Genomic DNA, 13,845 nt, shown 5'->3' on the forward strand with positions numbered 1-13,845 from the left:
CTCTCTCTCTCTCTCTCTCTCTCTCTCTCTCTCTCTCTCTCTCTCGCTCTCTCTCTCTCTCTCTCTCTCTCTCTCGTGTATTTTTTTATAGGGGTGAAAGCTTATTAAGATGCTCTCAGTGTAAGACGGCCCGTTACTGCAGTGCTCAGTGTCAGGTAAGAGCTCTTCACAAATTCTGTTAGGTCTTAATCTTCAGAGAGATTTCCAAATGAGTCAGAATATTTAAAATTGAATGTTATTGTTTTATCAGTTACATTTCTTACAGGTTATAGTGGTAATGTATACATTAAAAAAGGAAAAAAATTATGCATTACTATTGTCATCCTTATAAGAATCCAAATCCAGACTAACTTCCTTCTTTAGAACCCCCAAATTTTGTCTGTGCTGTCAAATATCAGTGAGTTAATTTTAGTGCTGTCAAATCGATTAAGCGATTAAACGATTCCAAAATAAATGTGTGTGTGGAGTGTATATTTATATGTCTATATAAAACACAAACATACATGTATTTAAAATACATTGAGTGGAAAAATGTCTCTCTGTGCATCTTCTCTGTTCAGTGAGCGGCAGAAGCAGCACATTAATGACCAAACCGCAGCTTACTTGTGAGTAACACCATTTACAAGCACCTGTCATTGTTACTTTATTGGGCATTCAGTTCCGAGAGTAAAGGCAAGTACAGCGAACAACGTCACGAACATGCTAATTACCACGTAACGCCACCTTGCACCATAATGACGGACAATAATAAAGTCTAGTGCAACCTCTGCATTTATATATACACATAGAAGTATACAGGCCACACACAAGTATTAAATAAACGCAAACATTTATTTTGTTAATTTGATATTGTTTATTGTTAGTTTATGTGAGCTAATGTACATGCTATTACCAAATACAACGTTGTTATGTTACCAAAATTTCTTACTAATCATGAAACTGTGGCGTTATTTAATTAAAAAATCTATAACAAAATATTTTTTTAGCTGTGGAATTTTTGGACCCTGGTTGAAACTCTTCAGAGATATCTGATATCATGAATATCTTGTAAAAATCAGTCATTTGACTTCACTTGAAATATGACGACCATTTCTGTCTAACAAGACAAAAATTCCTCTGGTTCCTTTATGTGCTTTTATGACCTGGCAGCAGTCAGAAAGAAAACTTGCATGGGATCCAGTTTGGTGCTTGGAGCCATACACCTGTAAAACATTGTGCATTTAAAGAGTTGCTCAGCATTTTCCAGGCTTCTAAAGTCACTTATCTGTCGCACAAACTGCCAAACTTTCTACAATTCCATCATCTGTCGCAAACTTAGACACCGTGCTGCTCTAAAATAGCAAAGGCATCAATGTCTTCTCCAGGCCCTCGTGGTTGTCAAGTTTGCTTTGTCTTTTTTTAATTGTAGGGCGTTCTTTCATCATAATTCCCTCTAAAGGGAGATTTCTCACAGCAGGCACGTTCAACCACAGATCTGAGCTATGACTGAAGATCACAGCTTCGTGTTTGTTTGTGAAATCTTTTGTATGGTGCTTTATTAAATTTCTTCCTTCTCTCACAGAAACAAGCTTGGTCCGAGCACAAGAGAGAATGCAAATGTCTAAAGCGCCTCCAGCCCAGAATCCCCACCGACTCCGTACGACTGGTCGCCAGAATCATTTTTAAACTGGTATGTGAAATCAGATCGCATCACGTATCGGGAGCGTAGACACTTGTTCCACTTTTGTTTTGCATTTAAAGTGTTCAGCTCTCATCTTCTTTTTTTCCCGCAGCTCAGCCAATCAGAAAGCGACAAGGATGAGCTGTATTCGATATCTGAACACCAGTCTCGTAAGTTGCTATATGCTTACTTTTAAGGGCCCAACGCTGTGTCCTAACAAGATTTCTGTTGCATTCTCTCATGTAGTAGCACATTTTTAAAGGAATAGTTCATCCAAAAATGAAAATTCTCTCTTCATTTATTCGCTCTTGTGCCACATTTATAATTTTAAATCTCATCTATTGGCAACTAGTCACGAGACCAAGAACCAATGAGATTGGAAGTTATCTACGTGTCGCCATTTAATTTTTGTTAGCAGATAAGCTTGTTTTGGTTTCAGTTTTGCTAAATAAATGGTAATAAATTAATGGTTTTCTCTCACGTACGAATTAGTTTGCTTCAGAATACGGGATTACTTTAATGATGGATGTGCTTTTTGGAGCTTCGCCATGTCGACCCCCATATAGAAAGATAACATGGCAGCATTTCAATAAAAAATGATTTGTACGTTTATCTGACGAAAGTAAAATGTGTACATCTAGGATGGCACAAGTAAATTATAAGAGAATTTAAAAAAATTTGGTGAACTACTCCTTTAAGTTGCCATCACCGGTAAGATTGATCTTGCGAGTTTGAAAGATTCGATTTTCTATAATGAAAGGTGAATAAATGTCACTTCCTGGCAGGAGTTTATTGTAACGTTATGAATGTCTCTCCGTTCGTCAGTTCGAGCCCTTTGTTAAAAATTCCCCTGCGGCCCTCGGCTCCTCAGAAGTAATTGGCTATTTTGTCACAATAAGCCTCGGACTTCTAACCGGTCTGGCTCTTTCCTATTCTGTCATAAGTAATGTGCCGCCATTAGAGATGTAATCCCATAGATGGCCCTTATGGAGGCTCCTGTGAACCTGTGCTCCCTCATCACACAAACGGCCTTACGAGACACCCGGCGTAAGCCTCTCGCTCACCTCGACTCATGCATTATTTCATGAAATCTATCAAACCCTCGTTTTTGTGGCCGTGCCAATTAATGCCGAGATCTGTGCATAGACCTTTAGGCAAACAGAATGGCAGCAGTTAATCATTTCACTTGATCTCTCGCCATCTGCACCTGTAATGCTTTTAAACTATTGGTCAACAGATAGGTGATGATGTTTAGAGAGTCAGGTGGTGGATAGCCAATGGCTAAAATGAGATTGAAAGGGATAGCTCGTGCACAAATGAAAATTCTTTCATCATTTATTCACCCTTCTTCTGAAGAACACAAAAGAAGATATTTCGAAGAATGTCGTTAACCAAACAACATTGGTCCCCATTGACTTCCATTGTATGAACACAAAACCACTGACACATTTCTCAAAATATCTTCTTTTGTGTCGCACAGATGAGTCATAAACAGGTTTTGAATGACATGAGGGGGAATAAATGATTTTTATAAAGGGAACATATCTCTAATATTATCTTTAATAGTGCTTTTTGTAATCCAGTCCCTATTTATTTTCTTGTAGAGAAAGAAAAGTAAAAGTATTAAAAGTGTTAAGGTGACCATCGCGTAGTTTCAAATTCTACTTAAATTCCACTAACGCACGTAAAGTCTCTCAATCCACAAGAAGTGCGAAGTGTATATTCCCAATTGTTTTTAGTCTGGCCACCCACAGACCCTCATTGACCACCTGCTATCTGTAATATAGTCATAAATAAATTGTGATAACCTAAAGAACAGATTTTAAATTTGTATGTCAGTTTATCATACAAACCCAAGCAATATTATCCGGGTCTGTATGTGAGAGATAAAAAATATGCAAGGAAAAGAAGCTACATGGACTGCACCAGATTTATGCGTTGAATCTGTAGATTCTTACTGCCGTGTGTGTCTGCCTTCATGACACTCGGCATGCGTGTGTGTGTGTGAGAGAGAGGGACAGGCTGCGTCGACTCTATCTGCGGCACATTGTACTTCATTGATGGTGTGTTTGAGGAAAATGGATCAGAGCAGGAGGGTTAATGGTGAAGCCCATATGTTTGGCAAAGCCGTCATAAATCACACTGCAGCGATTCTTTCATGAACACGTACACAAACACACTAGCTCTTTTTGTCTTCATAGGCATCTACTCTGCTGAAGAAATATACAGCTTTGAAGGTCTTTGCCAGTTTCTTGGCCGGGTTTGTAGGTATTAGATGGGTTTTAAACCATGTGCTGAGCACATGAGACCAACAACCCATTTTAGGCCCTGTTTACACCTGGTATTAAGATGAGTTTTGGTCGATTTTGCATGCGCTTATTTCGTCCATTCGATCGAAAGATCAGAAAAGGCCGATGTATTTACTCGCCCATGAACCCTCCCCTCGAAGAAATCAGGACAGAAGGGGTTGAAAGTGGACAAAAGAGACGGATTAAAACACCAGGTGTAAACGGCCACGCGTCTCATTCGTCCACTTGTGATCCGATCGACCAAAACGCATCTTAATACCAGGTATAAACAGGGTCTTTGACTATGTTTAAAGGGAGAGTTCACCCCCCAAAAATCATGTACTCACCCTCGAGTTGTTCCAAATCTGTATACATTTCTTTGTTCTGATGAACACAGAGAAAGATATTTGGAAGAATGCTTGTTACCAAACAGTTCTTGGTCACCATTGACTACTATGGTAGGAAAATGACAATGGTAGTCAAAAGTGCCCAAGAACTGTTTGCTTTCCTACATTGTTTCAAATATCTTCTTTCGTGTTCAACAGAACAGAGAAATTTACGAAGCCATTTTTCCTACTATGGTAGTCAATGGAGGGTCAACTGCGTCAAAACCATTGTTCATTCACAGTTACCATGATTTAACTATAGTAACCATGTCGTTTGGTTTTATTTGTAGTAAAACCACGGTTAATATTTTTTAAGGGCTAAATGTATCCTAAAGAATACAGCGGTGCAACCCCAGCACATAAAACCGTGTTCTTTGGACATATACCATTGAAATACGTTTTTGGTGCATCGACTATGGCAATATTGTCGTGCTTAAAACCCTAAAAAAAACTTCAGCATGTATTCTAGAATACATGTATTCAGCAAACAACCCCCAAAATACATACTTATGGAGTTGTGGAGTATTCTATTCAAGTGCATGAATATGCTAATCTTTCAATACAGTGTTCAATATAAAGTAGTATACTATTACCTTCTGAAAACATCCGAGTGTCATGTTTTAAAATCATTCATATAAACATAGTGTTGAAGCTCTTTTCTATGTCTTTAGACCTGGAGGATATGTGCGATGAGAAGAAGGAAGGTCTGGAGCATCTCTGCTCTACCCTGCAGGTTTATCTCAGTGAGGCGAACTGTGATTTTTCTCAGCTTCCTCCAGGCCTCGACCCCATCAACCTGCTCGCCAGAGTAAGTGTCCTTTTATTGTCAAATACACCGCTCATAGTGTAGCCAGCGGGGGGCGGCTCTTAGATCGCCGGGGTGTAACACCGAATCTAACGTGGCGTTGCGAATACTGTCAGGATGTCGCGTCGAGCGTGCGGCCACATACTGAGCGACTCGGTTATTGTTCCGTCCTGCTGTGAATTTGTGTTGCTATTATTTGCAGGTTTTTTCTTCATAGTTGTTTATAGAATCTAAATTAGGTTATTTCATGTTTCAGTTTAGTTTTGATGTGTTTTTGTTCCACCAATATCGTATCATACAATATGTTTAATGGAGTGTCGGTAATAAGAGGCCCATAGGGTTTGAAATTGGGAACTACTTTACACTTAGAATTTTGCAGTCAAATGATTATTATTTGATTGCGATGTTGTGAAAAGTACTAAAAGATCTGTGAATAAACCTAGGATCATGGCAATATCATGTTTTGGGCATGTACTGTACCGTGGTGGTACCATGGTATTCTTCGAAGTACCTTACCATTCAAATAGCATATTACATGAATACGAAAACCATTCTTTATGTCAGAGTACCATGATCAGTGTTGGGCAAGTTACTCTGAAAAAGTAATTAACTACTAGTTACTAATTACATGTTCAACAGTGTAATTAGATTACTGTACAAATTACTCTTTCCAAAAAGTATTTAATTACTTATTACTAATTACTTTCTATATTCTACATCAACCTTGATTAATTAAGTGATTCAAGGATAGACATGAAACGGCTCTTTTAATTCATTCAAATAAATAATATAAAACTACATAAAGTAGTATTATTAACTGAACAAAGTATTACAAATGTGAGAGTGATACATTAAAGCACAGATTTTAAAGTTAGACTTTGAATTTTGATGTCAATTCCACTATTGCACACACAAATATTACACAAAGTATTTAGTTTAATTACATCAGAAGTAACTAATTAAATTACAGAAAAATTGAGTAATCCCTTAATTACTTTAATTACAGTAACTAATTACTTAGTAACTAGTTACACCCAACACTGACCATGATAAACCACCACTTTACCGTGGGACTCGCACCAAAGAGTTGATAAAAAATCGCAGTCGCAAAATGTGGTCTAAATCAAAACCAGTATTGTTAAATGCTTTACTCCTATCCCTCGAGGGCTATCCCACAATCCTCTGCAGTTCTCCCTTCGTGGATGACCCAGGTGCATGCTCAAGTCAGAGTTTATTTACAGATGTGTCAGTGAGATCGTTTGTTTGGATTCCTGTGAGAATCGGTTTTATGTGCTTGTTTACCGTCCGCCACTTTTGACCGTAATTGTGAACACATTGAGCGAAAAGATACGTTTCGGGACGAACGTGGTGATCGTCTCCTCAGGATCGCATTGTAAACACAGAAGGGGTTGCACATCTGGCCCGGTACAAACAAATGCCTGTTGCATGTGAACTCGGGCACCTGTTTCATATAAGAGACAGCCAGCAGCCATCTATGCTTATAAAGCATCAAAGGGCCGAGTGTGTTTCCGATAAGCATTTTTAATTCAATTCTTAACACTGCTGAGGAGAGATGTGAGTTATGTGATCGTTTAGTTTCAGACATGCACAGAGCTTCGCATTAAGAAGACTTTGTGGCTAATATTTGCTTTTGGTTTTATTTTCGTAGCTGCACGCACACATGTGCACCACATCACGTTGTGTACAGGCGTACTGTGCAAAGTTGGTGTGATGTATTTGTGTAATTCTGTTCCATTCATGTTCAATGAAAATGATTGGATACAGCCAAGAACTCTAATTCTATCAAATGAAATGGGCAATAATGACAAGAAAATGACAATATATCAAATCAATAATCAAGTGACAAAAATCGGCCCTATCACTACATTCTTAATAGTCTTTTTGTGTTGTTGCTTTGTATCATTGTTGCTTCTTCTGAGCGAGTCAGAGACGCCAACACAATCTAACAGGAATTCATAACTTAATATTCTACGAGGTGGCTAATTTGTATACATTTTCCTTAGATCTTGTTCGTACTTTTAGTACATTTTGCTATAGCGCCAGTGATGTTAGGTTTAGGGGAGGGGCTTCGGTATTGTTTTTTTCGAATAATTCATTCATACAAATTAGCCACCTTGTAAAATAGTGCGAATTCCTGTGAGGTTGGAGATGCCTGCATACAAAAAATACCTGTCATCATGTCATATTTTAAGTGCCCAAACTCTTCTTGGGGTCACTGTAGTCTGTATATAGTCTGTATATGTTTATATTTCTAAAAATCCTCAAAGCTTAATTTGTCATTCTGTCAGTCATAGAGCTCATTCATTGTAGAGACGGCTGAGCATGTTAGAAGTGGTGATGGATTGAGTTGTGACATTTTCTTGTCAGAAATGAGATAATGTGAAGAAATGTCTGTTTGGGTGTGCTGGAATTGCACGGTGGAGGGAAAAAGTAGTGGGACTCATTTTGAATGCATTATTTTCCCATAATGCAACTTAAAGAATCTCTTTCTTTTAGTCCCTTTTATTTCATTTTCTTGAGTCTCTGCTGCTCTGTCAGTACACATGAGACTCTCTCTCTGTCTCTGTCTCTGTCTCTGTCTCTCTCACACACACATTCTCATTCTTTCACTCTAATCCTAATGAGATACAGTTAAACCCAGGATGAATATTTCATTTTGGGTGTGGGTGTATACAAATGTGCATAAACTTGAAGAAATGTGCTGCTTCTGAGCCTAATACTGTAAACCTCTCTTCATGCGAGCTCACTTCTGCTTCATTGGCTCGGTGCGCAGTGTTTAGCATTACAAACATGTTGAGCCGTGTTAATCCAACACTGAGCCCATCAGCCCATCAATTGAGCGGTGTGAAAACATGCATCCACGCTCCTCAAATGATTTCCATTTCAAATCAGACGGAAAGTGTACGCCGTTTACTGCAACTAATTCTGTTGTTTCATTTCATATTTATCCCTACATACAGCCAAAGTTCCTCAGGGGTTGTTTGGTTGATAGTGTAATTTATTGTATTTATTCATATTAAGGAAGAATCAGAGTTGGTACCAAGCAAATACTACAATTAAAGTGCCTGAAACATGGGAGAAGTGTGTGAAGATGTGAATTCAGATTAAAATCCAGATCCAGAGAGACCGAAGTGAATCTATCACTCTTATTGCAGTTGTAGAGCTTGCTAATGTTATTGTCCAGGGTTTGACTGCTCGGATAAAACAAAAAAGACAGTTTAATTCTTCCATATATACAGTATTAGCTAAAAAGAAACTGATAGCACTTTTTAAAAAGCACACTTTTTATTTTTTATTTTTAGAAGTTTTATACTGTCATCCTAAATATTCTTTAAAGAATATTTTTGCACTTTTGCAAACCTTCACTCAATGGGAGGCATACAGTATCAGCATTTTGTTAACAATGTTAAATTGAGAGCACTCATTTTTAGACATGCACCGATACTAAACTTCTCCACCGATACCGATCTGCCAATCCCGATATCGAAGATTAAATGAATATTTCTCAACTTTCTGACATTATTCATTTATATCAGAGTTATTATAGTTTTCATTTTAGTTTTATTTAGTTTTATTATTCTTTTTTAATTAGCTTTTATTTTTAGATCTTTAGTTTTTATGTTAATTTTAGTTAAAGTTTTAGCAATTTTGGTATATGCTTTTGTCATTTTATAATTATTATTATTTTTTTTTATGTTGCTATATAATATTAATTAATTTCTATTTTAGTTTTATTTCAGTTTTTGTTTATTATTATAATTTTAGTGCTTTAAACTTATTTCAATTTATTTTTGAGGCAACATTTCAATTGTTTTTCCCCATAATTTTTAGGTATATATATTTTTTGATTTCAATGAACAGAGAAGTTTTCAAAGTTTTAATTTTAGTAAACTAAAATAACCTTGATTTATATAATATATTATTGAACAAAACTGGTGATCTGTCTTAAAATTTTCTATATACAGAGCACAAATTCATTGCATTTTTTTTGTGCTTTTTTGATTGACAGCATATCGGCGGATCGGTGCATCTCTACTCATGTTGTATTTTTTAGCAGTCATTTTTTTACTTTTTCCATTTTCATCTAGTTTGCATTTTAGACATAATTAGTCTAAGAAAATGGTTCTTTAAAATCATAAAGCTCTGTTTAAAATGTTCCTAACATTTTTTGTGCTGTTACTTTTCTGCACGTTTCCTTGTTTTACCCGTCTTGAACATCTGCTTTATTATGCGTCATTAATATTTTATATGTCCTCTAGTTTGTTTTATTTGTCTGTATCTTATAATGGCCTGTTGTCCCCAGCTGAGTTGTCTGGGTAAGAGATCAAAAGAAGACCCATCTGTGCATGACACACCACAAATGGGCAACATTTTTAATAAAAGCATACTTCATGACAAAACCAGCATCCAAGGACCGAAAGACCTGTCCTCTCTCTTTCTTTGTCTATCTGTCTATTTATCAGTCTATCTATTTGTCTGTCTGTCTGTCTATCTCTATATGCGTGTCTCTTTCTTGCTCTCCATCTGTCTCCCTGTAATTCATGAGCATAGATTACAATGTATATTCAATTATTTTAGAAAGTGTTTTTATTTTTTGTTTTAAGTTGTGTTGTACATTTAAAGTGTACTGTTTTATTTCATTTCGCTAATGAGTATTTTGACAAAACATGGCTCTCAGATGAGACTCGACCGGGTGAGTCATGCGTTATTTAACATTCTTCCCGGCAGCAGATTTTGAGCAAATCTTAACCCCCCCCGTTTTACACTCAATGTCATATATGAATTAAGAGCAAATGAAAGATGATATGTTACAGGGCATTTTCCTTCTGTCAGAGCTCCGCAAGCATATGTTTCAGTTCTGTTTTTTAAGAACCAGAGGTCAGAGGTCACGTCGACGGGGCTCTGGGTGGGCTAGCGCTGTCTCTTAATAAGAGGACATGGCCTTACTCAGTTCTGTCACTGTCCGTATGCTTTTCTTGTGCCCATTAATGACCCCTTTCAGCGTGCCCGTCAATGTTCCCCAATGAAATATAGTTTTTTCTGTGTGTGGACATCATTTAGCTTAAAGCACTTTAGCTTGAGGTTATATTGTTGAAAACGTGATCACAGGACTCTCATGTTGGGGTCATCTTTGGTGAATACATTGGACAGATTACAGTGAAGATTGTCCTGAATGTTTCTCAGACACATGTCTGCTGATTTTCATTACATCATCCGCTGAAGCCTCAGAAGCAAACAAATGCCTCAATTTGTTTTATATTCGATTAGCCTAACAGACCATAAAGATAAAGCTGGAAAAGTTGGACGTCTTTATCATGGCATGACAAATGTTTATATACAGCTCTGATTGTGTGCACATCACTGCAGGCCCTTGAGAATAAATCATGGGTTTCCAGACGGGTCGGTGATCAGAGCTGAGAATGTGAACATTGCTCAAACTTAAACTTTATTAAGACTTTAACGTACTTTCCCATGGTTTTCAAACCTCACGTTCTTTATGGGAATATTACGACGTTGTTCAGTCTTCCTGCACATCCTGTAGAAATATTTCTCTATATTCTACAGCCATTGGAAAAATTTTCAGTTTTTCTAAATGTACTATTTATAGGTTTGTGTAAAATGAGCATTTGTTTTCCCGACCACTGGCCTATAGTATGCTATGTGGTTCTTTAAAACAGTGTTTGTTGTAATATCAGATCTTCTGATTAACATATTAGATTATTAGTACTGTATGTTCATCTATGTATTTGGCAGATGTTCCAAAAGCAATTTACAGTGCATTCAAGGAGAACATTTGAACATTATCTATGTTCCCTTTGTACCGAACCCATCACCTCTGCACTCCTAACGCAGGAACATCGGTTTCTGACTTCGTTCAAGCGAGCACCCGTACTTACTAAAGAGCTTGAAAATGAAAACTGTAGAAAGGTGATCTGTGAGTTTTTGGTGTGTGAGCCGAACTGCCAGCACCTGCAGTCACACTTCATTGTCTTCGAAGTCAAAATGTGTGAATTGTGCCAGCTGTACCAACAGGGGGCAGTGTGCTCTTAAACATCACTGTGTCTTTGAGGTAATAGTTCACGTATTTATAGACTGTATATAACTCAAATAAACAGTTTGTCTTGTCTGTTGGGGCTCTTGGCCTTCTCTGAAGGACCGTGATTGTGTTTATTGATGACACACCAAGGGTCCTGGTTCATTTGAGGCGTTGAATAGAGCAGAAAAGCCCCTCTTGCTTCGACATGCAAAGTGTTGCGTGTTGGCATCTGCATGTTTACTCGCTCATTCGTTCTAGGCGAGTATTTGGTTTGGTTGCGTGTTTAAAGGGAGTGACTGTAGCTAATTGTGAGTATTGGACGAATGCGTATGTGGGTCAGGTTTTACCTTCATTGTGAGAAGAAATGGAAAAAGTCTATAATCGCCTTTTGGGGAACATTTCTTATGAGATTTTTTTTATAATATAGGAAATAGAAAATTTGATTAGTTCATTATGAAACAATAGAAGAAGGTAATGGGAAGTCCGCATCGTGATAGAAAAGCAGACATGTTCGTGTGTTTAGTGGGGGGTCTGGGTTAGTAGAAGGAGAGCCAGTAAAATGGCCCATTACTATTCTGAGCACAATGTGTGTGCGTCAGCGCTGACATACGCCTGGCAACACGGGACACATTTTATACTGCGAGTCTATCCGAACGCAATTTTGTCCTGACACCGTCTGTGCAATTTAATCCCTGATTATGCTTCCCATAATTCATTGCAGCATGTTCTTCATCAACAACGTGTGAATGAGTGCACAGATTGTAATTGCCATTAAAATTAAACTTAATGCACTTTCGTTTACACAAACATCGACGTAACCACAGCAAATTAAGAAGAGGGCAAAGATCATATGAGTGTCGAGCGGTCAGACCCTGCCATATATTTATAGCTTCCTGTTTGTGTCAGACAAAATGTGTCGTTCGCCGTGCTCACACCCTGCGATAGACTGCTGCGTCTCGCTGATAAGGAGAAATAAGGAGCAGTGATGGAGCAATAAGTGTAACTGTGTCCTCCCGCAGCAGGTTCTGCTTTACGCCCCGCTCAATTCTTTATCCCGACCGGGCCGTAACCCTGCAATACACACCACAGAGGTGCTGTATCCACAGTCCAACAATCACTTAAAGCCTACTGTAGGGAAAAAGAGAGGATAGTTCTTCATTCCATGGACTAAGACGCTTGGGGCTGATGAAATCTAAATCCACCATATTTACATTCTTAATGAAGGTTTCTCATCCTATTGTGCTTGATTCGTATTCTTAAAGGGATAGTTCACTAAAAAATAATTTTCTCACCCTCATGTCATTTCAAATCTGTATGTCTTTCTTCTGCAGAACACAAAATAAGAAGATATTATAAAGAATGTTGGTCACCAAACGTCATTGGCCCCTATTGACTTTTATTATATGCAGACAAAACCACTGAGCCATTTCTCAAAATATCTTCTTTTGTGTTTGACAAGGTTTTAAATAGCATGAGGGTAAATAAATACATTTCTTTAGGCAAACTATCCCTTTAAAATCTTTGTTTTAGTTAATTTGCAGAATTCATTTTTATTTTTGACTTATTTGTTTTTACTTTCTAAAGACAGATACATTTATCTAGAATCAATTTGTTTAATCTTCACTGTAAGTGTTGACGGTTCGTGCTATCCGATGAAATCATCACACGCTTCCAATAAAAGTTCAAAGTACTATTACAGACGTTGGCTTGTATCAAGTCTATTTGTTCCTGCCAACTGGCTCTAAAGGGGTAAAACAACACTGTCATTAAAATTTACCGCAGCACTCTAAGATTCTGCTTTCGAAGACCAATCGCACACACAGATTAGCTTCTCTCTTCCTGTAGTTCTGGACACACAACTGTGTGTTTCTTTCACTGTTTACACTGCGTTTGTTTCTCTCTCACCCCAGATCACAGCCGTAATAGGATAATGAATGATTTATGCTCGCCCCGCTTTGTTTGCTCGAGTTTGTCACTGCAGGCAGACAGAGTTGAGTTTTTTGGCACTAGTCTAAGTTTGTAATTAATTATCTTTTGATGTTTCTCCTTTGTAATGAATCATTACTGTAATGCGATGTTGTGTGGAGTTACAGACTGCGTCGCTGTTATTTTGCACAGCATTGCCTTGATTTACAATAGATGAAGCCGATGCTGGTGGGTATGATGTGTAAATGCGTTTTTAGAGATTGTTTTCGAACTTCCTAAACTGAAGACCTCTGTCTGTCTGTCTGCTTTCTTTTATGTTTATTTGAATTATTCACTGGTTGCACTGTCAGTAAACATCTCGTTTAATTTACTGTCATTGGAAACTGAGTATTGGTTTGTTCCCACCATAGACAACAGGCAAAACACTACAAAATGAACAACAGATATTTAATAAAGCGAAACTTTATTTGTTCCATCACAAACTCATTGGTTGATCTAGACTTGTTTAGGTTTGGGTGTGCAACAGTGTTTACACTCTTAAAGTGAGAGTTTACCCAAAAATGACTTTTATCATTTACTCACCCAACGACATTCTTCAAAATATCTTCTTTTGTGTCGTGCAGAAGAAAGAAAGTCATACAGGTTTAAAATGACAAGAGGGTGAGTAAATGACGACAGAATTGTCATTTTGGGGTGAATCACTTTAAAGGTCTAGTTTACCT

General features: G+C 37.6%; 1 protein-coding gene across 1 annotated transcript in view; it reads left to right on the forward strand.

The window, feature by feature from the left end:
- Positions 1–13,845, forward strand: part of smyd3 (SET and MYND domain containing 3) — a 128,067-nt gene that overhangs the window by 16,311 nt on the left and 97,911 nt on the right. Inside the window, exons 2-5 of the mRNA XM_057343314.1 lie at positions 92–155; positions 1,562–1,669; positions 1,773–1,830; positions 5,006–5,142. Of these exons, the coding sequence (XP_057199297.1) occupies positions 92–155; positions 1,562–1,669; positions 1,773–1,830; positions 5,006–5,142 (367 nt within the window). The remainder of the gene's footprint in view (positions 1–91; positions 156–1,561; positions 1,670–1,772; positions 1,831–5,005; positions 5,143–13,845) is intronic.

Source organism: Triplophysa rosa, linkage group LG10 (assembly GCF_024868665.1).
Source record: "Triplophysa rosa linkage group LG10, Trosa_1v2, whole genome shotgun sequence".
NCBI classification, from domain to species: Eukaryota; Metazoa; Chordata; class Actinopteri; order Cypriniformes; family Nemacheilidae; genus Triplophysa; species Triplophysa rosa.